Raw genomic sequence first — 23,940 nt, 5'->3', positions numbered from 1 at the left:
TGTGGTACCCACCCTTTAATCATGCTCAGTCTGCTCAGCTCCTCCTCCACCAATCAGAGCGCTCCATTCAGCACTCCTACTTTTTGATTGGGTGAGCGGCTGCTCGGCTGCTGATCCCACTGCAGAGGGAGGCGCAGCACGAGTGGGCTGCGTGTTTACTGAAAGAAGACACACACACACACACACACACACACACACACACACACACACACACACACACACACACACACACACACACACACACACCATTTCCTTGGCTGTCTAAATGAGGACATACCATTGACTTCTTCATATAGAGTTGCCAGTTGCAGAAACTAAGCCACTTTGTTAAGACTAGTTTGACCAACTAACAGTTAGACAAAAGGTAATTAATCTTACTTTCCCCATTCAAATTAGACCAATCTACCTTTTTATGTAACTGGCTTTAAAAAGTCAGGACCAGTTTTGAAGAAAAAAATTAGATGACTAACTTTTAAGACTTGTCTAAGCAGTTTATGCAACCGGCCACAGGTGACAACAAACTAACCCAAACACTAACCACAAAACAGACCTTTTGCATTTTTTAGAATATGTTATTTACTTATAACTTTTACAATTATAATTGATTAGATAAGAAATAAATAAAATAATAATAATGACAACAACCTAACACGACTTTTTGCATTTTTAAATTTTTTTTTTAATTTACTTATGGATATTTTTAAAATTTTAATTGAATAAAATTAAATAAAATAATAAAATAAATTAAAATAAATAAAATAAAATTCACACACACACACACACACACATATATATATATATACATGTCTTTGTGTCTAGACAAATAATAATTTATTAGATAAGAAATAAATAAAATAATAATAATGACAACAACCTAACACTGACTTTTTGCATTTTTAGAAAAAAAAATGTTACTTACTTATGAATATTTTTAAAAATGTAATTGAATAAAATTAAATAAAATGATAAAATAAATAAAATAAAATATAAAATTAATATAAAATAAAATAAAATAAAATAAAATAAAGAAGTCTTTGTGTCCGGACAGGATGATTTTCATGACTCATCCACCCTCTATCGTAACTCTGCATTCCTCTGCCCACTCATGGAATTGAATTGGCATTGATGCCTCCAGTGTGATTTCCGGGAAAAGTAGCTGGAGTTTCTTCGACCAAGCAATATTGATTGCTGAACTTACAAAACAAGGGAATTTCTTCTAGACCAAAAACTCGAACATATGCACAAAATAACTGAATATTTTAATCTACTAGTCTAGTGGCTCAATAAATATTATAATATATTGGTTTTCTGCATATAGTTTTGTAAAGAACACAAATGATTTTTTTGGAATAAACCCCATTTGTTAAAAAGAACAATAAAACAAAACATTTTGCCTCAGATTTTACTTACATTATTGCATTATGAACCGTTTTACCATGTAAGATCAAGTTCTACAAGTGTGCACTCTGATTGTCAATTATTTTTATCGTGGCATGTCAAGGACACAATGTGCATCTGTATTTTTGTCTGCAGCTCGGTGTTCTATTATACAGACTCAATGCTTAGAACGTCCCTTGCGTAACCAGACCCGCTCAATCGAACTCGCATCACTTGATGTCCGCCATTGCTTGTGTTTTGTGTGACCGAGCGCATTGAAAAGATGTTTTTATCTTCAACGCTGCGCTCTGCCGTGTCTTATGCGGTAGGTTTACTTTATATATGTTTTAATCGGATTATTCATGAGGTGGTTAGAAGAATTGCATATGAATTTGTTTTAAAAGCAGCGCTGACATCTGTGCAAGGACATGAAGCTAAAACGCTAACAGCTAATAATGAGGCCGGGTTGTGTTTATATGTCATTAAAATAAGAATGAAACCTTTTGTGATTACTAAACACTCGTTAAAAACAGTTATGGATTTTAATAATTTGCATAGGAACATTTTTATTTTATTAGAAGTTATTTGCGTGTGTGTGTATATATATATATATATATATATATATATATATATATATATATATATAATCATGCATTACTTTTGCAATGATTAATGCAGAGAGACCCAGTCAACACTGTATACACTGAACAGAAAGCATTAAAGAGCATAATCACTGTATACTCAGAGCATATTTGACCAGTACACACAATATACACAGTGTTTTAACTGCACACATTCAGCAGTCTGCCAAGAACATGCATTTTTTTAAATTGTGTATATACTCTGATCATATATACACTTACATTTAGTTAGCTAACTCTAGTTACTCAATAGTTTTCTCACAGTATTTTCTACTGACACTTGTTTATAAGTCAAGGCCATGTGTCATTTCTTCTGCAGGCGAGACAAGTGCGTAGTCTGCACCAGACATCGGCTCGCGCTGGAGCAGGAGGACTCTTTGTGGTAAAACTTTACTTTTGTTTTCTTTGTTGCAGTCTTTGTAGTAATTTGCACATGAGACACTTAGCCATTGTGTGTCAGTTTAAAAAAGATACACTGAGGTCCTTAGAGGACAAAAATGTCAGTATCAAAAAAATTGTCATAATAATTTGAAGCTTGGGAGCACAGACTTAAGATTAAGACACTTGGCAGATTATTGTTGAATTGAAAAAACAGTTTAAAAAGTGAAAAACAAAAAGTTACAGAGGTTTAAGTTTTTTTTTTTTTATGAACATAATCTAAAGTTGTGTTCCAAATTTGTGGTTGAGATCTCAAAAAATGATGGGCGCAATACCAAATTTTCTCCATTAGATGCCAGCAAAGCTCTGCTGGTTCACACAGTGGTTGGATTTGTGATTTTCTCTCTAAAATATTACACACACACATTTTTTTAGTACATACATACAAACCACACTCTGACATCCATACCCACACAATTATAGCTGCATAATTTATCCAATTGTCTCTATAGTGCAGAAGCAGAAAAAGTGAATATTTGCTTTATAGACCAAACCTGAGAAAAGGACGCAATCTGGTAAAAATTTAAATTTTGAAGCCTTGCCAACAGAATGGAAGCCTATTAACAAAGACTGCAAAATTTTATAGTTAAATGGCTCTGGGATTAAAAATTGCAGTTTCAATGGAGACATTTTTGTCCTTGAGGTCCTGAGAGGAGCTATTTTTTTTTTTTGTTACTAGTGTAAAATAGATTTATTAAAGGAAATGAGGGTGAAATAGTATAATAAAAAATACATACCTCTGCTAAAATGTGTGCATTTGGCAGTAACATAGGCAAAATAATTAAAAATAAAAGATAAAAATGTTCTTAAGGACACACAAGGGTTAATATTCAGTAATATTATCAATTTGACTGCACTGACACTTTTGGATGAGAACAAAAAAAACTAGAACTGGATAATGACACTTGTCTTCTGTAGAGCTGCTTATAGCTCGTTAATTAAGCTTGTTTCATAATTTTCACTATTATTGAATTAAACTGAATCAACACTGATCTGACTTGAGCTGAATGACACTATTGTCTTCTATAGAGCTGTTTTGTAGTAGAACTGAGTATGCTTCATAACTAATAAACTTAGCAACAAAGTTATTGAACTGAATTGAATCGAATCACCATAGAACTAAATTGAGCTGAATAACGACAGTTATCATCTTAGAGCTTCTTTACAGCAGGAATTGTATTTGTTTCATAATTGAATAATTTTTCAACATTCATGGCAAAGTTACTTTATTTTCTTGTTTATCACTGTGAAGCTGCTTTGAAACAATCTGTATCGTATAAAGCACTATATAAATAAACGTGACTTGACATGAAAATCTGTAATTTGCTTATTTTTACAGAGCACACATGCACCCTAAATCAGAAGAACATAACATTTTAGGGCTTATATTTTTGTAGCATCTTATTTGTTGTTGTTGAGGGGTTAATCTGTTCTCATTATTTCAGCACAGAGACACACCGGACAACAATCCAGAGACTCCATTCGAGTTCTCCCCAGAAAACCTGAAGGTGAGGAAACTCATTTGTGTTTTTGATCTCATAACCTGTGATCATATTTAATGCATGTTATGTATAACTTTTTTTTTTTCCCTGTCAAAACTGCACTTTTGTATTCCACAGCCAAGATCAAACATGTCTTGGTGTTGTCAGATATGTTGAATAAAGATTATAGCTGTGTTTGTTGTTTATGGAATGTTACAGAGAGTTGAGGCCATCATTAATAATTACCCAGAGGGACACAAGGCGGCCGCCACCATTCCTGTGCTGGATTTGGCTCAGAGGCAACACGGATGGCTTCCTATTTCAGCAATGAACAAGGTGACAGGCTAAGCTTTTTTGTTTAATAAATAATAAACAGTTTCCACAGTTACTAAAACCTGCAAATATCAGTCAATTTAAATTCGTTTAATAGTGAGTATACAGTTTTTGAGTCCTTCCATTGGTTAGAAATTGAAAACATTTTATCTAGTAATCACAAATGACTAGAAAATCATGGACAAAGTCATGGAAATTCGTTGGTCAAAAATTGTGAAACACCGTCAATAATCATACAGTTAAAATTTAATAATAATACTTGCAATTATAGTTTTAAAGGGGTCTTATGCTTTTTTTTACATGTTCCGTCTTTCTTTAGTGTGTAATGTTGCGGTTTGAGCATGAAAAAGTCCCTCCAGCGGGAGTTATTCTCTATATCAGTGTCACTGTTTCTGAACTCCCTGAAACACCTCCATTGTAGTCTTGAGTTTTCTTTTGGGAACAAACATGCCACAATTTTCCTCATTTAAATAATTCCCATCCAACGCATACGCAGAAAAAAGGGGCGGGGCCTGGTTGAGTTAATTAGTAGTGTGTTGAAACTCGGGGTTGTGGTAAGAGGCAGGACATTTCCCAAACACGCTCTAAGCATTTGACCAATCACAACACACTGGTCCAGCCGACCAATCAGAGCACATTGTGCTTTTCAGAAGGAGGGGCTTCATAGAAACAGGAACTAAACAGTGTTACTGACAGACTGGGAAGAGAGGAGCTGCAACAATGGAGAATATTTGGAAAATATGTGTTTTTTGAACATTCAAGCATGAAAACCTGTTTTAGTAGAGCCCAAAAACAAAATCAAGACTTTGAATAAGGTCCCTTTTAATTTCACAAAGTATTTTTGTATTGATATGTGGCAAAATCTCTGTTAAATGCATTATGGTTTCATATATAGTTTAACTGCATCTTTAGTGCACAGCAGTGTATTTATTTAAATCACCCAGCCTTCATGAAACATATGCATTCATAATAAATGCATTTCCATTTTTATGCTCATACTGTAAAGAATCAAACCAGCTAAGGATCATTAAGGAACATCATCCAAAATGTAAATTGTCTGTGGATATTTTCTGTCGCAAAACTATGTATTAGACCATGTACCACAATTTAATCATATATTCTCTACATTTTTATTTGAATAGAAGCTTCTACAAAATGTTTGCTATTCTTCCAGAGGTGCACAAAAAAACAGTAACACTTAAGTTAAAGCCTTTATATATAATGCATCATAAAAGTATTTTTAATGCATTAATTATGCCTTGTAATGCACCTCATAATGCATTGTATGATCTCATGAATAATTGTAACCACAGTTATAATACATTATAATACTTAACTATTCATTGAACACACCTTTAAAAAGTATAATGCATTAAAACACTTGACAAACAACCAAATTCAGATGTAACAAGAAACTGCAAATATTATTAACTTTATTTAACTTTGCTTACAATTATTTATGAAAATATAAAATGCATTATAACATACATTTTGAATACCTTTAGGTAAAGTGCTACCGAATACACAATATAAAGATTATAATAAATATTTGATGGAAAAAAATGCTCAGTGCTGACAGTCCTGTTTTCTTTTATTAAAATATTGTGGTTTTCAGATTTTTGTCTTTCCCAACCAATGTCTTGTGTGATTTTCAATTTGTCCTGCAGGTGGCAGAGATCCTGGGCATTGCTCCAATGAGGGTTTATGAAGTAGCAACTTTCTACACCATGTTTCTCCGTCAGCCAGTGGGAAAGTACCACATCCAGATCTGCACCACTACGCCCTGCATGCTCTGTGACTCGGACAGCATCCTGGAGGCCATCCAGAACAAACTGGGTGAGCAAGAACTGGGACTCCACAGAGACGTCTCCACTCGCACGTCACCAATAAACACATTCGCCACATAAACAAGCTAAAGCCACGCTGCTAAAAAAAAAAAAAAAGGCCTGAAATGTACTTGAAAATGCTGAGATAATTCACTGAGGCTTTGCAATAACCTTTTTCTGACAACATAATATTTTGAGTAGAAACTAAATCAGAAGCTATTAAGATCGTTTGAAAGGCACTTAAAGGAATAGTTAATCTCAAAATGAATTTTGTGTTATTTACTCACCCTCATGTTGTTCTAAACAACTTTTTTTAATAAAAAGGTTTTTTAGGAAAGAAAATATATTTTTTTGTGTCATAGAAGAAAGAAAATGAGATGGATTTAGAATGACGTGAGGGCGAGTAAATAATAACTATGCATTTAATTTTTTGAACCCAAGTATCCTGAACTGAAAATGATCTCTCCTGTCAGGTATCAAAGTCGGGGAGACTACAGCAGATAAATTATTCACGCTAACAGAAGTCGAATGTCTCGGAGCTTGTGTGAACGCACCAATGGTCCAGATCAACGATAACTATTATGTGAGTATGATTACAAACCTCATTTGTGAGTCTTGTCGTGTGCTCGTGAGAGGCTAGTTTTAATGTCACCTCTAGGGGAGGCAGTTTCTCTTGTTAATGAAGTCAAGATGAACAACATTTGTTCCTGTGGTGAGAGTAGCGTCTTAGGCCCTGTTTACACCTGGTACTAAGATGTGTTTTGGTCGATCGGATCACAAGTAGAGGAGGGAGACACATTCTCGTTTACGCCTGGTGTTTTAATCTGTCTCTTTTGTCCACTTTCAACCACTTCTGTCCTGATTTCTTCAAGGCGAGTGTCTATGGGCGGCTAAATGTATATTTTCAGATCTTTCAATCTAATGGATGAAATAAGCTCACACAATTTACATATGAATGTTAAAGGAGATGACGGAAAAACACACAGAGAGCATCAGTTTCGTTTCTGCTTTGACAGCTGCAAGACCGGCTGAATGCGGTGTGTGCATTAGAAATCCAGAATGGTGAGAGAACATTGTGCTAGGTACGTTTTTCGTCTTCAAACCAACTTAGGTCTTCAGTCGACAAAGTTTAAATCCCATCTGGGTAGTGCGCTTCCCATAATGTTTACGCATTAAAGGGTTAGTTCACCCAAAAATGAAGTTTCTGTCATTTATTACTCACCCTCATGTCGTTTCACACCCGTAAGACCTTCGTTCATCTTCGGAACACAAATTAAGATCTTTTTGATGAAATCTGATCCACACATAGGCAGCAACGTCATTGCACCTTTTGACGTCCAGAAAGGTAGTTAAAAACATGGTAAAAATAGTCAACATGACAGTCGTGACTACAGTGGCTCAACCTTAATGTTATGAAGCGACGAGTACTTTTTGTGCGCAAAAACAAAACAAAAATAACGACTTTATTCAACAATTTGAACCATTGTCATATGTAGTGAACTCAGTGCAGGCTTCCTTGTTTACGTCCGAATGCCGGCTCATTATTGGCCGGATCACATGCGTGCGTCGTGCTGCTCACGTGTTCAGCTTCGTCCAATACTGAGTTGGTGTTCGGATGTAAACAAGGAACTAATTCGACCACATGAACATTTCCACTACGAAAGCAATCCGGTCGAATGAGTTTGACTCCCTCTGGAAGTGGTCGAAAGTGGACAAGCTCAAAACCTTTTTAGACCCCGTTTACACCTGTATTTAGCTTTGTCCACTTGTAATCCAATCGACCAAAACATCTTAATACCAGGTGTAAATTGACAGGTGTAAAATGGCCTTATTGATAGAGTATTAACAGTGGTAACTGTTGGGCAGCATGCAGGATGTGGTCACATTACACATGTTATATAAAGGATAATTATTATCTTCTGCTAATAACCAGACAGTTTAGATGAATGCAGAAAGTACAAACAAATGAACTTTGGATAGTATAATTGTACTACTACTAATAATACTTATTATTATTTATTATTATTATTAATATTATTATATTATACATTATCAGAAAATAATAGTAGTATTGATAGTGCATATTGTTTTTTTTGTTAATTGTAATTTATTATAAATGTCAAATTTGTCAAAAAAGAATGCAGGTTTACAACAAAAGAACTAAATATAATTGTACAAATGGTAATACTAATAATTAGTATTATAATACATAATCCAATGATGATAATATTGTGCATGTTTTTTGTACTGTTCTTATTTACTTTGTCAAAACGTAATAAAAAAAAAAACTTACAAGTCAATTTCTAGATTCAGAGGAAAGATTGACTACATAACCTCAAGCCTCATGTTCTGTTTAAATAGTTCATTTGCCAATTAAATGTCAACTCGTATCAGTGGTGAATATTACTCGGGTTGTCTGAGTCTCAGTTTAAGCTTGTTTTTGTTAAACGGAGGCCTGAATGACCTGCCGGTGCAATGATGCAATTAGCCTCGGCCTCTCACAATTAAATAAAAAGTCATCAGCAAACATGTGTAGTGGCTGAATCTGTCTGACATGTCTGAGTCATAATTCACAAGTAATTATGTTTTGTTTAAAGAAATAGAAGCCTATTTTTAGGAACATTATAATTATTACATCTCAGTTGTTATAAAAATATAATTATATTGATATTGGTGGAAAGTGACTCGGACATGTTTTTACTAAATCCACCCTTGTAGAGTTGATGCTCGGGCTTGCTTATTTATCTCTTTGTCAAGGCAGTGATCAGAGAATAGGCTATAATTTATTAATTCTCCATTAATGGGTGTTTCCTGTCTTTGTTTTGGTCTGTAGGAGGATCTTAAACCATCAGACATGGAGCAGATCCTTGATGAGCTGAAGGCAGGGAGAGTTCCTCCTCCTGGGCCCAGGTACACACATCTGTCTTCTTTCTAGAGCTGCACGATTAATCGTTAAAAAATTGCGATCTCAATTCAAACACCCGCTCGAACTTGTTCATAACTGACAATGATTCAGCTCTGTCTATTAAACCTTTGATCACAGCGAACATTCAAATCTGCGTATGCACTGCCACTGATCCAGAGAGAGCAGCTGTCATGTATAGATATGAGAGTCTTTTCAAGCACACATTATTTCTGTTCAAATGATCACAGAAGTACTAGCATAAAAGTTTATAGATGTCTACGGTAGCGATCAAAATAGAGTAAATCACCTTTTGAAAGTAATTGGATTCTTCAAATGAAGACCAATTACATTGTTACACCAGTAGGTGGTGACAACTGACTGTTAAAAATGTATTTGTCATTGAATCATTCACTCAAGACATTCGTTAAAAAAAAGCTGATTCATCCAGTAATGAAACAAGTGAAGTATTTATGAGTCGTTGAATCATTCATTCAAACCATTTTTCTTAAAAATATATATATATATATATATATTTTAAATAGACTGCAGCTATTAACATTTTGTCACAACTTCTAGTAAATTACATGGTATTCTGTTGTCTATTCAGAATCGTGATCTGTATTTTAAACAAAAAAATCGTGACTTTCAATTTATCCAGAATCGTGCAGCTCTGCTTTTTTCTACTTTTAACATTACTTGATATATCGTGATAACAAATAATCAACATCAAAGCAATTTTAAAGTGTTTTTATCTGGCCATTACATTTACTAAAGTCTCTGTCGTTAGATTAATTCCTTGTATCACAAACATGAGTTTAATAGCACCATAGCATTCATCAGTGAATTTATTAAAAATTTGATTTGTTGGTGTCATGGTGTTTTCATGTATTAAAATGTTTTTTTTTTTAATATATTTAATATGTAATAAATGGCTGTTTATGATGTATGCATTGTTACATTCATCATAGTGTTTCTTTAGAGGAAAACACAGTAGAAAACATGCCTTAATTATTTTACACAAGATTAGTTTCGTTTTCATAGCAAATAAAAAAAATATTAAGCTATATACATGACCCATCAAAAGTTTGGAATAATTAAGATTTTTTTAATGTTTTAGAAAAAAGTCACCAAGGATGCATTTATTTGATTAAAAATATAAACCGTAACATTGTGAAATGCTATTACAATTTAAAATAACGGTTTCCTATTTGAATATATTTTAAAATGTAATTTGTTCCTGTTAAACAAAGCTGAATTTTCAGCATCATTACTCCAGTTTTCAGTGTCACATGATCCTTCAGAAATCATTTAAAAAAAAAAAAAAAAAAAAAAAAAAAAAAGTGATTAATTATACCAAACTTCTCACTGTTAGTGTATCAAACATCAAAAGGTTAAAAAATTACTTGGTAATGATGCGTGTCTTGTACGGTCAGACATCTTTCAAGACTCTTATCTGTATAGAGCAGCAGTGGAATTAAATGTGAAAGCAACTCACCTTATTTGTTTAAAGATTTAGATCTTTTACAGAAATTGGGCCAAGCCAATTGATTTGATTATCTGGTTCAGAGTCGAGTATAGTTTGGTTGTGATGTCATGGGGGTGTTTGGGACTTTCACAGACACAAGCTTATTAAAAGGATTGACAGTCAGAAGAAGGGCCAGTTACTAGTTGTAAGGTTCACGGTGAGCTCAGCTTGCACAGTTCTCATAGACGCCCTTATTATTTATTTCACTTCCTAAGATAACATGAGGCAGCTAGAAGTTTAAAATTAGACTAATTAAATAAGGACGTTGTTATACGCGTGGTTGGTGAGTCCGTTGGCACGCTAAGAGTGTTTTAATTTATTTTAATGATCTCTCTTCCATCAGGGGTGGGCGTTTTTCATGTGAACCCGCTGGAGGTTTAACCTCCCTGACAGAACCTCCTCCTGGACCGGGCTTTGGTGTGAGACCTGACCTGTAACTGGACCTCCATGGTCTTGAGCCCTTGTAAACGTCAGAGATGTTGTGTATGTAAATAAAATTATCATTAATTATACTCAATAGACCAGTGTGGTTCTTTTAAAAGGATGAACAAACGAATGTTGGAACCTGTGAAAAGGTGTTGGAGCATTATAGGAGAATACAGAAGCATGCACATTAAAATATTTTCACATACAAACAAGTCCATGTTTACATGCACAATATTTTCCAATTTATGTATTTACTTGGGTTGAACCTTTATTCCCGAATGCTCCACAGCTAAAGGGATGTTCCTGAACACACAATAATTAGCATATTCCAAACAAACAAAGACATACATGTTTACTGCAATTGTACCGAAAATACAGCCCAAAGTATACTTCACTTTTTACGCATACACGAGGGTCAGCGTACACTGTACAGTATGTGTGACACAAATTTTGTCATCAGTAGAGTACGCGCACTGGCAGATTTTTGTAACCACGTGTAGTTTTACGTGCAGTCGCACATGTGTATTTAATTTTTCTGCAGTAATTAGTTTATCCACAAGGTGGCAACTGTGCCCTGGGGGCGTCAATTCACAAGGTAGTCAAAGAAAAACTGCATAAACAGAATGGACTGGAACACATGCAAGCTACAGCGACAACGGAGGCCTACATAGACGACAGATTGAGCGAAGAGGTTTGAAAGTACCCTCATTTGTACAACTCTAGCATGAAAGAATACAAAGATGTTTACATTGGTTGTAACTTGTGGCGAGAGATCGCTCAAAACTGCGCGTGCGTCGAATGCCTGTGTATGCGTACGAGTTAAATGAAGTATACTTTGCAAGGCTGTGCGTTCGACTGTGTGCATACACTACCGTACACATAAAGAAAAAACGAAGTATACCCAGCGCTTACTTGGAGATATTTTTGCCAGTTTTTATGCTGCATTTTTAGTAATTATATACAGTAATTTCACCTCAAATCACACTTCATGTCAGTGAATTTTGTTTTACATGTGTAGTAGATATGAATGAATATTCCATTATGCTACAATTTTTCCAAATAGGGTGTGCAGATCATTAAGAATCCTCATATACAGATTTCTTGGAACTGTAGTATTTATTTAATGGGGTTATGAAATATTAATCTAATTAATAGGGATGCACCGATATGAAAATTTTGTCCGATACCAATAATTCTTTATATTCGAAAGCTGATAACTGATATATTGGCCGGTAAATCTAAATCCAAATTTTTATATAATTTTTGATAACCTGATTACAAAAACAAAAGTCTCACCATTAAAAGCCATGTCCCAAACACACAATTATAATATTATGTAGCCTATATGACAGACTTGCGCTGCACGTTGCACTTAACTGTATTTTCCTTTTTTTCAATCATATTTCAAGCAATTCAAACCCATCATGGTGAGCAGAGCGCATCGGAAGTGTCTCAGCTGAAGGAAATAATATTATTTATCGGCTTTAATATATCAGCCAAATTTTCTTATTGGGCCGATAACGATAACATTAAAAATATATACATATATCGTCCGATACCAATATGGTGGCTGATCTATCGTGCATCCCTACTAATTAATATTAATCTAAATAGGACCAATATTCTTGTGCATGTAAACATGGTCAGTGTGATGACCTCCATCCATAATATTCTTTAACGACATAAAAGTAAGCACATAGATTTTGGTATTCCATTGCTTTGCATTTATTTGATACAAACAATGCTTGGCAGAACCCATCCATAAAACATATCCTCACTGACAGTAGCAGATATGTACTGTACAGCATGTATAAACAAGCCACATCAAACAAGCAGGCATTTCTGAGGCTGTTCCACATGTGGTTTTCCAGTCTTACTGTGACCATACAATGGCAATACTATGGCTTTGTGAAATATACCATAGTATGTGACTGCCATAGTCACGTACCACAGCATTTACAGTAGCTAGCTGAACAATATCCAGATATTGATTATATAATGCAGTTTAATGATGATAAATAAGATGCACACACAATTGCTGTTATTTTACACTATTTTTTTTCTGTTATTTAATCAGGTAATCAGGTACAGTTATTGTCCATGGCAATAATAAATGGTCAAATATTAATGACTGCTTAGTAGGTCAGTACTCCAAGTACGACCATAGTATTTTATTTTTTCCCTTTAACTAGGAAAGTCACTAGATTCCTTGCAACCAGAAGATAATACTGTCTTGAATAAATAAAATATTACATTTTAAAGTAAATAAAAAACAAACAAACATAAAACAAATATTATAGGTTGATTAAAAAACAAGTTAAGATGGTTTTAGCTGGTTGGTCTCCTAGTCTGATCTAAAGATGTGGTCAAAACCCTTCTAAAACCAACCCTAAACCAGATATGACCAGGCTTGAAGACCAACCAACCAGCTTAGGCTGGTTTTAGCTTTTTTCCCCTTTTTATCCAGCTGCTAACTTTTATGCTTATGCAATAGTACAAATGGTACCATCATAACACTTTATAGTCTTTCTTGTTAAGGGTTCAAACTATAACCCAGTTTTTCACAAGACAATTACAATGTCATATGTCAACCACGCATATGTTTTTATGTTATGATCACTTCTTCAGACCACAAAATAGTCGCATTTCATGCAACCGACTCTAGCTGGTTCTGTGCATGTGCGTGCATGCACGTGCGTGTGTGTGTGTAGCCAGCGCCCATCCCCCTAACACACACACAGACCAATGTTCTCCCTTGTGATTCGAGCTCGTTCTGCAACATAATACCAGCCCATCCCTGCGCATGCGCGAACTCCCTTTTTCCTACATCATATAAATAACCAACTGCGCCACAACATTAATAACCCCGGAATGCGCCACAAACGGCGTCCTAAAACAGCGAAACTAGAATCAAACACATTCTATGCTCATAATAACAGAATGAATGTCGCCACAATGGATCGCGCTCGACAAATACCTTCTCCTCCTTCTCCTCGCGCCTCTCCGACATGAACCTTCCAGAACATTCGCGATCGCTCGCTGCAGCGTCGGACGGAAAGGGTGACGTCACAGTGCGCAGCGTCAGCCCCCCCAAAGAAGAAAAAAATAATAATATAACGTTAAACCCTCATACAAAAACAAGTTTACGACATGAGAGTGCGTGTATTTCACTTATAAAATAAAATAAAATAAAAAGTTTAAAGAGTGGAGCAATTTTTCATATTAAAAAAGTGGATGGAGATTTTCTAAATATTATTATTATTATAAACACAAAACAATCTAACATAATCCAAACTATAAAACCATAATAAAATAATATAGGAAACAATCCAAAAAAAAATTAATAAATAAATTAGATTAAATAAAAAACAATTATTTTATTATAGACACAAAACAATATAAAACAATCTAAACCATAAAATAAAAGAATATAGGAGATAAGTCACAAAAAACAAATAAATTAGATTAAATAAAAACACCACTGGACATATTCTTTGCATTCTGCCAACCACAATTTCTCTAAACTGATATTTACATATAATTTTGTTATGCATTATGTATTTGTATATTGCAGAGATCATGAAGAAATAATAAATAAAATAACTAATTATATATTTTAATTAAATTCATTAATTATAATTAAAATATATAAAATCAAAATAACACATAAAATTATTTCAGCCAAAAGATATTTCATTAAATTAAAATATACATAAGAAATAATGAAGTATTGTATAATTGAATAATAATAATATAATTATATAATATTAAAATAAACAAACAAAACATTAATAGAAAAGAGAAATGTTCAACAGCAAAAATATCAGTGTATGTAAGTCACAGCCTAGCAGCAGAGCGAGTACGAGCACGCGCAAAACGTTTTTGAGCGCCTCGGATCACGTGGCTCCTCGTCAGCCAATGAGCTCCTGTGCTTTACGTGTTTTTTCGCTGGGGCTTTTCTTAGAGACGGACTGACGGCGATGTTTTCAAAAGCAGCACTGAGAGACGTCACACAGCCGTAGGGTTAATGTTCAGTTTTTACCCTCCGACACACTCATTTCTTTTTCTTAAAATCGTCGATATTTCTTATTCTACTCGTTGGTGAATGACGAAGAGGAAGCCAAAGACGGTAAGCAGAAAGTTTCGGTTGTTTTTTTGTCGCGGGTTCCGACTGTAGAAGGAGGAAAACGCATTTAGTTTTGCTATGGGGAGCTTAACCAACCAGTCTGAGTGCTAGAACAACAATAACGCAGTGTATGTAGGATTTTCGAGGCTTTTTTAAAATGAGTATTATTCGCAGCAAGAGCAGGTTTGTGTTCAGGAGCGTTGCTAGTGTGCCGCGCGTGCGTCAGTGACAGGCGCGTGCGGTGTGCGTTGTACGCGGGTGTGAAGAGCTGGAGGGGCCCCGCATGTCTCATAAACCCACTGCGGGCTCATTGTCTGTGCGTGAGAGGGTGGCGCAGACCGCAACGTGATACTGTATGCTGTAGTTTTCATAATAAACCAATTTATGTGGGATCTTAATGTCAGACAGTCAGCCAGAACGCATTGCATTTATTGTAATTTGCATTATTTTCCACCACCCATTTTTTTATTCGTTATAAATGACTGGAGCATGTATGACATAAATGCATGGAATGTATGTAAATATATATTTGTATAATCATTTCTTGGCGTTTGTTATATTGAGCGCGGTTGCAGCTGCGACGTGCATGAAATATTGTATTCATGCATGCAGCTCTGGTGTGTGTATGTATGTGTGTATGTGGTTTGCACAAAGCTTTATTTGGTGACCGTCCTTCGCGCAGAAACCTTTTGTCTAAAGGACGTACCGAGGCGTCTTCAGCTGTGCAGCGACAGCCAGAAGCATGTCAAATGCAGGTGCAGTTCGTAGTGTCTTTCATAGAGATTTTTGTGATGACATAACACGGTACTACATTGTTTACTATGAGCACAATCTTATATATATATATACATACATGCATGTATATATAGGGTGGGTATTCTGAAAGCAGTTGTTTATTTGTGAATAATGAATTATTGTTATGAATTATTATATTTTAGGTCTTAAAAACCTATATATGTTCTAGTGTGTGTTATTGAAATGTTTTCAGTTTGTTTGATCTTTTAAAAATACAGTGAAGAAATGACTTACTGTACGATATAAAATATTTTATTTTTATTTTATTATTTTTATCCTCCAAATTTTCTACATTTAAGTTATGCAGATTATTGTTGTGGGTTATATAATGATTTAAGCTTTTTTTTTTGGTTTTGATTTGACTTATTTTTGGGGAGGACAGATTTGATATTCATTTTAGCCTCTGAGTATGGAATCTAGATCAGATGTTTACGCCCACTCACTTAGTCTTGTTCTGCACTCACACACTTTCAGAATGACATATTAGGGATTATTATTCAAAGATCCCAGTTTTCCACAGCCGGGCCACCGTCCAAGGAGAGCCTGTGGTTCCTGCTGTTTTTCCATTGACCCTTTTTAAAGTCACGGGGCCACATGCACGAAAAGCCCCTGTGTGAGAATCTTGCATTTCAACGGCGTTATGATGAATAATAACAGGCTTGTTTCTGTCTAGGTTGTTTCAGGGCTACTTAGTCTCCAAAATGCTTCTTTTATAGTTATATGGCGTGTTTACGTTAGATAAACGATCCGTGGTGGTGCTGATGCGGTGGGAATTTGCAGCGACTGTCAAGGCAACACTCGCACGTATCTCAGCAAAATAACAAACTGCATTTGGCAGATGGAAAGCGACACAGATCGAGCCAAAATAAAGATAGACTGACAATGAAATCAAGCTTAAAAGTTTGAAATAATAAACGTAACCCCAAAGAGGCAGATTTTTTTTCATAGACACACATTTATTTTTCTCATTTGGGCCTAAAAGTGAAAAACGCTGTTGTGTCACAGCAGCCACACCTCTCTTCATGTTTCCAAATATCATTTCAGGACATTCCCAGTTCATAATATCCCAGTGTTCATAAATATGCATTTGAAATGTTTGTTCTAAATCTATTATGGCATTTATTGTTTTTATTAATAAAGCCAGACCAATAAAGCAATATTTCTCCATTTTGAGATTATTTTCAGTTATTAATAACTATATCCGGTTGGCTGATTATTAGATGTGGTATTTCCCACATGTCAGTTTCAAATGTTGACGCCAGCCTTGTAAACACATATTTTTGTCAACATGAATTTAGAGATACGTAACTGAATTTAGTGTAAATAGTATGGCAATTTTGTGTATGTTTCATTTCTTATAAATTTCCGTAATATATATGTATTTTTATTAGTAGTAATATATCAGCATTATATCAGCCACCTTCCACTGTTGATATTGGTGTTACTGGCCATTAAATAATCCATATTGTTCAAGCCAGCAGCAAAACATGTTTTTGTGTTTTATTATTATGTTAGTTTAAGTTTATTTCTAGTATTTAAAAAAAAATCTGTAATAGTACTAGGGGTGGGTGATATGACCAAAATCTTATATCACGACATGAGCAATTTTAATTCATGATAGCAATATAAAAATGATCGTGATTTTAACGGTAAAAGACTACAGTGAAAAACAGTTAATTGGTTAACAGAAAGTTTCTGTACTATATACGGCGAATAACTGTAATGGATCTAACCGTACATTTAATGTAATCTTACAGTAAAATACTGTTAAAACTTACAGTTTTTGGAAGTGAAAAAGAACAAGCCATTGTATAATTTACAGTAAAGAAACGTAAATTGACATTCCCAGCATTCCCTGCGTGACACTTCACATTTGATGTATTTTCGTTGAATTAACTCTGTTTCTTCTTAGTTTTTCTTATTTTTTTTTCTAATCAGTTATGTACATTAGGGTTTCATGTTACATCTAATATTGTTAAATTAATGTTTATTGCATTTTTTTATGTCGTGTGTTACCATGATGGTGTTTAACTTTAGTGTTTGTGTGAATGACGCTATGCACCTTCTATATATTAGCATATACCTTCTCAGCTTACGGGAAAGCTGCTTGTGATGAACTTTGATTCATCATGTGACTCATCACCTCTGTCAGTGTATTATAAAGGTATAAAACAGATATTCTTTAAAAGATTAGTAAATTAACATTATATCAGTTAATGAAATACGGTATTTTACTGTAAATTTAAGTTAAACCTGTAAAAACCTAAAATGTTGCTACCGTATTTTTTATGGTACATTTCTGGCAACCACAGCTGCAGTTTTTTACTATAAATTCATCTTTTTTTTTTTTTTTTAACAGTGATAGTTATTTTTGCTTTAAATAAGGTTTTTATGGAATCAAAATTTGATACCATTGAAATTTCATAATTCTTGTCACCATTTTCAATATCTCAAAAAATTCTAGACTAATAAAAAAAAGTGTAAATTAAACATACATTTATTCTTATTTAAAGATACAAAAGTGATTTAGTCAAGAGCAGTGAGAGATTTTTTTTCTTTTCTCATTTGTTGTTTGATTTACATTGAGACAGCAGCAGCAGGTTTATTAGGTTGCTGTCACTTTAAGACCTAATTCACGGATCCAATGTACTTGTGCGTTTTTTTTCTTAACCGTTTACGTTCACTTAAGACAGAAATTACTGTATTTACGAGTATACTTGCAAAGACAGGCATTTTGACACATAAGTATTAGGGCTGGGACAATAAATAAATTCTCGATTTGCGATACAATGACTCAATCTGGAGCGATTCTGTCTCGTATCCATTCTGAGCTTAGTTTTTAACAGCAGATGGCACTACGTGCTTTAGAAACACCCGTACTCTGCTTGCTTCCAGTTCCTTTACACACACCACTTAAACCTAGTATAATCATTCATGAAGTTAGAAAAGGTTGTAGCGAATTACAGTGGTGTTCGCAGTGGGCTGTGTTTATATTCTCACTTCATAAAAGCATTCTGAGCCGAGGTGCAAGTATATTTAACCACTTGCATGACTCCGCCGAACGCACGAGCGCTCTCCAGCACTCTTCTTCCTGAGCATTTGAGTGTGCAGTTAAAAACTAGCCTAGAGCGCCATCTGCTGCTGAAAACTAAACTCAGAATCGATTCGAGAGAGAATCGCGATACATTCGGAAATCGCGATACATTCGCAAATCGAGAATTTATTTATTGTCCCAGCCCTAATAAGTATTTGTATTTGACCATTCAAGCGGCAAAAAAGAATTAATTTCAGTACTCGCACGCTGTATAAGCAGCGCTTCATATGCTGCGCGCGTCTCTCAGACAGGCTCAGAAACCATCTCTCTGACAGCGGGCTCATATAATGAAATGTTGTCTTTTGCTGCTTACTGTACTTCAACGGTTTAAAATCCCTTTTTCTTTGTTTTTTACCGCAATGCTTAAAAACTTATTCAAATGATGAGCTTTTGTGACGCCGCAGCATAGCAACGTCATGTGAGCGATAGAGACGATAGTCCAAAATCTCTACCAACAGATTTCCACCGGAAATATATCGCACATCTCTAAACAGTACAATTTTGCACCGTGAAATCTCTAGTGCATTTTATAAATAAATGAAGTGCATTTTCAGCCAGATCATATTTTATCTAGAAATGTCGCTGCATTAGTGCAGTTGACATGAAATACTTAGGAAGTTGATATGTCGTGTAGTTTGACATGCTGAAACTATTTAAAACAGCATTTAAACAATGCTAATTCTTTTTTTCTTTTTCCATATTACATTATACATTAAATTTAACCTAAAATTTTAATGTAAAAAAAAGGCCAAGTAGACGTTATGCATCAACTACCCAACAGCACGTCTGTCTGCAAGAAATCAGAAGTGCACCAACTGGCGCTGCACATTTGGCTGCTCTGTTTACAGTCGTGTCCTAGTTTTGCTTTCATTTGCACAGATGACACCGGTACGCTGCAGCGTTTCTGTCGAGTTCATCCACTGCGCGCCGGACGGTTTGAGCAGACGTATTTCCGTGAAGCTCGTGTGAGCGGGAGCTGGTTGTATGAGAGAGAGAGAGGGAGAAAAAGGGAAAAGCGCGAGAGACAGAAACAGGCGTGTGACTCACTCTCCTACCCATTAGACGTTGGCCTTTGTGATCTGAACCATTCCCGTGAGAGACCTCTCTCCTCGCTTCACGTTCAAACTGGATGCCATTTTTATTTTGCAGAGCTCCTTTTTTCCCCGCACAGACGCAGGGCTTTGAAGTACGAGGTTTTAACGCTGACAAAAAAAGAGGCTTTGTGTCTCTACTTGATGTTGATAGAATTTGGCACATTTTGTATTGCAGATATGCTGTTTTTGCTTAAATTATTTTTGTTATTTCTAGCATTTGGTCCTGTTTTACTAAATGAAGGTGGCTGATTGATAAAAGTGGCAAGATTTGAAATAGACCCTCGTTTAAGAGCTTGTATTTCATATACTGCTTTTCACGTGTGTGTTTGAAGAGCTTTCAGTATCATTGACCTCTGGATCCATTTCATAAAATAAACAAAAGCACTTTCGTATTCTGCTTAGAACAAATGTAATCCAACAGCCATAGTATGAGTCGTCTAATCAGCAAGTCCAGGCTGAATCTGAACGCACAATTTTTCCACATCATTAGCTTCTTTAATGTTTGTTATTAAATATTTTGGCTAATTTGATCATTCTTACAGCTGACCAGTATGGGTTTTGTAATGTTTGATATCGATTATCCACATCTAGAAGAGCAGGGTGGCTTATAATACTGATATACACTACCATTCAAAAGTTTGGGTTCGGTAAGATTTTTCAGTGTTTCTGAAAGTAGTCACTTCTGCTCACCAAGGCTGAATTTATTTGATCAAAAATACAGCAAAAACAGAAATATTGTTTTCTATTTGAATACATTTTAAAATGTAATTTATTCCTGTGATGCAATTTGAATTTTCAGCATCATTACTCCAGTCCTCAGTAGGAATTAAATGGATCGTAGTTGATCCATACGGACCAGGCCTATAGTTCGGCACGCGTGTGATTCGCAGATTAATTGCCCAGTTTAATCATCATAGAGTGAAAGTTTATCATTTGCGTGTGTTTTGTCTTGCAAATTTACACATTTAAGCAATTTTAAACCATTAAAGCAAACAACAAAACACAACTTTAACAAAGATGAATCTATATTTAATTTATACAGTAAACACTATATTTTACGTTTACTTTGTTATATTGCATTTATCTATGCTTGTAATTAGTGTATTTGTTCTTATTTTTTCACTGATTGTTCACTTACCTTTAATAATATTTTAAATGTATTAGTTAGGCTAGTAGTTTTTGCTGTGGTATCAAAGTACTTAATTATTCATACATTTTTTTTCTTGCTGATCCAAAAAAAAAGATCCGATCCATGACTCAAAAACCGTAATATGATCTGAACCATGAACCACTAGTCTTCAGTGTCACATGATCCTTCAGAAATCATTCTGATATGCCGATTTGCTGCTCAAGAAACATTTCTTATTATTATCAATGTTGAAAACAGTTGTGCTGCTTCATATTTTTGTGGAAACCATTTTTTTCAGGATTCTTTGATGAATAGAAAGTTCAAAAGACCAGCATTTATTGGAAATGGAAATCTTTTGTAACATTATACATGTAAATACTGTCACTTTTGATCAGTTTAATGTGTCCTTGGTGAATAAAAGTATTAATTTATTTCAAATAAAAAACAAATCTTAATGACCTCACTAAACTTTTGAATGCTTCAGAACACACCAAATGTTTGGATTTAAAATGTAGCCTAACATTTATTTAGCATTTACTAGATTCACTAAAAATATTGGAAATATTTGCTCTTTGTAGATTTTCAGCAACTCAAAATGACCAGTGATTGGCCAATTACTTTAATTGGTCTGGTCGATATATACATTTGCATACTTGCATAGAGCATGTTTCTGGCCTAAAAATCTTTTTTGTGCATGGAGAGGTAATGGCCGGCATTGTTTAACACCAAAATAATCACAATATCATTCACCATTTTCTCTTTAGACACCTGTTCTTGTCACCATGATGCAATCAACAGGGTAATTTGTACTTCAGATCAGTGAACATGCTCATTTACAACTGCATATGTCACGAGTGTCGAACATTTTCCCCTCTCTGATGTTTCTTTCGAAGAGCACTCAAATCCTCTGAATTTCCTCTTTTACGAGTCCCTTATAGAAACCAATCGCATTTGGGGAAACCCCCTGTAAAAATGCGTCAAGTTTCATTCTTCACCCCACAAAGGTCAGGCTTTAAAAGCCTTCAGTGGGACAACTGTGTAACTCGTGGCTTTTTGGGTGTCTAGGACTCAGCTGATGTGGTGACTTCAGTCTTTCCTCCTGCTGCTGTTTCCACTACAATGGAAATTCAGACAATTGAAATATACTCTTTATTTGCATCATCTCAGGTTTACCAAGGAAGCCTCTTCTTATCAAGAATCCTTTTTAGCTGTATGATGTTCTTGAGTTGCTGTGTGGTTATTTGGGTGTTAAAAAAAGTTCTTGATGCTTCATGACTAGTTCTTTTAAATGTTTGTATTGGTTTCTGTTATTCACAAATGAACATGCTTAGCATCAGTAAGGACACTTAGATTTGAGGTTAAATTAATTTTAATAACTTAGGGTGTGTTCACACTTGTAGTTCGGTTTGTTTGGTCCGGAGCAAAAAAAAAAAAAACATTTAGTCCTGGTCCGATTAGCATTCAGATTGGCAATTTTATCACCGAACCAAAAGATACCGAACCTAAAGGCATAGGAATACGTTCACAACCTGATTGGTCGGATTTTATGATGTATTGCCTATTTTGAGATGGAACTTACCGAACATCCAAAACAATGATGTGTGCTGAAATAAATGCGCTTGTTGTGTGTGTGTAGCCTGCATATGATGGTATTTTGGCCAGCTGGGAACTCGTGAAGAGTTTATAAAATGTGTAAAGGAGTCAAAACAGTGGCAGGAATTCCTCCGCCACACACACAAATGATCTGCTGCGTGGAGACGCGCGTCTAATGCCTGTGATGGGCAAACTTGCCACTATGACAAGAAAAACTGATATGCGTGAGGATTCCGTCCTTTTTAAGGCCTCATCTTCCTGTTTTTGGTTCGTTTACATGTCTTTGGTCCGTGTTGCGTTCATATATCATTTGAACCGCACCAGAGTTCGTTTGGAAACGGACCGAGACCCATCTTTTCAGTGGTCTCGGTCCGCTTGTTTGGTGCGCACCAGGGTTCAAGATGGCAGTGTTCACACATGTTCAAATGAACCTCACTAACAGAGCAATCGCACCAGGGTTCGTTTTAATCGAACCAAACATGACAAGTGTGAACACGCCCTTAATGTTAGTTCATTAAGTGATGTTGGTCATAGTAGAAGCCATTGTAGCAAAACATTTCACAATACACTGTAAAAATGATTTTGAAAATTGTTGAACTGCGGTTTACAAGAAATTTCACGTCTAATTCAATGTGTCGCTTGCCATTTCTTTTTAATTATTTGTGAAATTTACTAGCAGTTTCTGAGAAAATTTAAGTAAATCCTACACAATTTTTTTTTTTTTCGGTGTACTATAGTGTAAGAAGCGTTGTAGAAACATTTAGAACAATTTCCCTGTTCTAACATTTACAAAGAGAACATTTCTCTTTTTATTTTCTTATTCAAGAGAAATGCCTCCAAGCTGGTTTGCCATATCCACAACTTTTAATCATGCTATTTGTGAAATTTAAAGGGACAATATGTAATTTATCGCCACTAGAGGTCGCTTATTCAAAACAAAGGCGTAGTTTGATGATGCGGAATCATGGTCATGGCTACAGCCGGTGGAGGCCGCTGGAGCGATTGCTAATGAGAGACGAGCACGACACACGGCTCGAGAGAAGTGGAACTTTTATTATGCCGCAGTCTCTGCTTCCGCTTCTTCCAGTCAAGCGTATGTCTGGTAACGCAGCGCTGTTTATCATATTAGATACATTTGTGTGTGTTGAAAGTTGTTA

The 23,940-nt window shown here is 35.2% G+C and overlaps 2 protein-coding genes across 3 annotated transcripts in view; both read left to right on the top strand.

The window, feature by feature from the left end:
- Window positions 1–1,544: 1,544 nt before the first annotated feature.
- Window positions 1,545–11,038, top strand: ndufv2 (NADH:ubiquinone oxidoreductase core subunit V2). Its single transcript, XM_051884007.1, has 8 exons — window positions 1,545–1,702; window positions 2,338–2,400; window positions 3,902–3,964; window positions 4,157–4,273; window positions 5,938–6,106; window positions 6,570–6,679; window positions 8,930–9,006; window positions 10,870–11,038. The coding sequence occupies exons 1-8, from the start codon at window positions 1,661–1,663 to the stop codon at window positions 10,961–10,963; spliced, it is 735 nt and encodes a 244-aa protein (XP_051739967.1). The 5' UTR covers window positions 1,545–1,660; the 3' UTR covers window positions 10,964–11,038.
- A 3,843-nt stretch (window positions 11,039–14,881) lies between these two features.
- ankrd12 (ankyrin repeat domain 12) overlaps window positions 14,882–23,940 on the top strand; it is a 55,308-nt gene continuing 46,249 nt past the window's right edge. For both annotated transcript variants that reach the window (XM_051883984.1, XM_051883974.1), the window contains exon 1: window positions 14,882–15,081. The gene's annotated coding sequence lies outside the window, so the exon portion shown is untranslated. The remainder of the gene's footprint in view (window positions 15,082–23,940) is intronic.

The sequence above is a fragment of the Ctenopharyngodon idella genome, chromosome 2 (genome assembly GCF_019924925.1).
Source record: "Ctenopharyngodon idella isolate HZGC_01 chromosome 2, HZGC01, whole genome shotgun sequence".
In the NCBI taxonomy this organism is placed as follows: Eukaryota; Metazoa; Chordata; class Actinopteri; order Cypriniformes; family Xenocyprididae; genus Ctenopharyngodon; species Ctenopharyngodon idella.
Note: the sequence above shows the minus strand (reverse complement) of the source record. Positions and strands in the feature narration are given on the sequence as shown.

Bases quoted from the DNA above. Each gene is read 5' to 3' on its own strand.
- ndufv2 (XM_051884007.1), top strand. From the start codon at position 1,661: ATGTTTTTATCTTCAACGCTGCGCTCTGCCGTGTCTTATGCG. The intron at 3,965-4,156 runs GTGAGGAAACTC...GGAATGTTACAG, and splicing joins TCTCCCCAGAAAACCTGAAG to AGAGTTGAGGCCATCATTAA. The intron at 6,107-6,569 runs GTGAGCAAGAAC...CTCTCCTGTCAG, and splicing joins GGCCATCCAGAACAAACTGG to GTATCAAAGTCGGGGAGACT.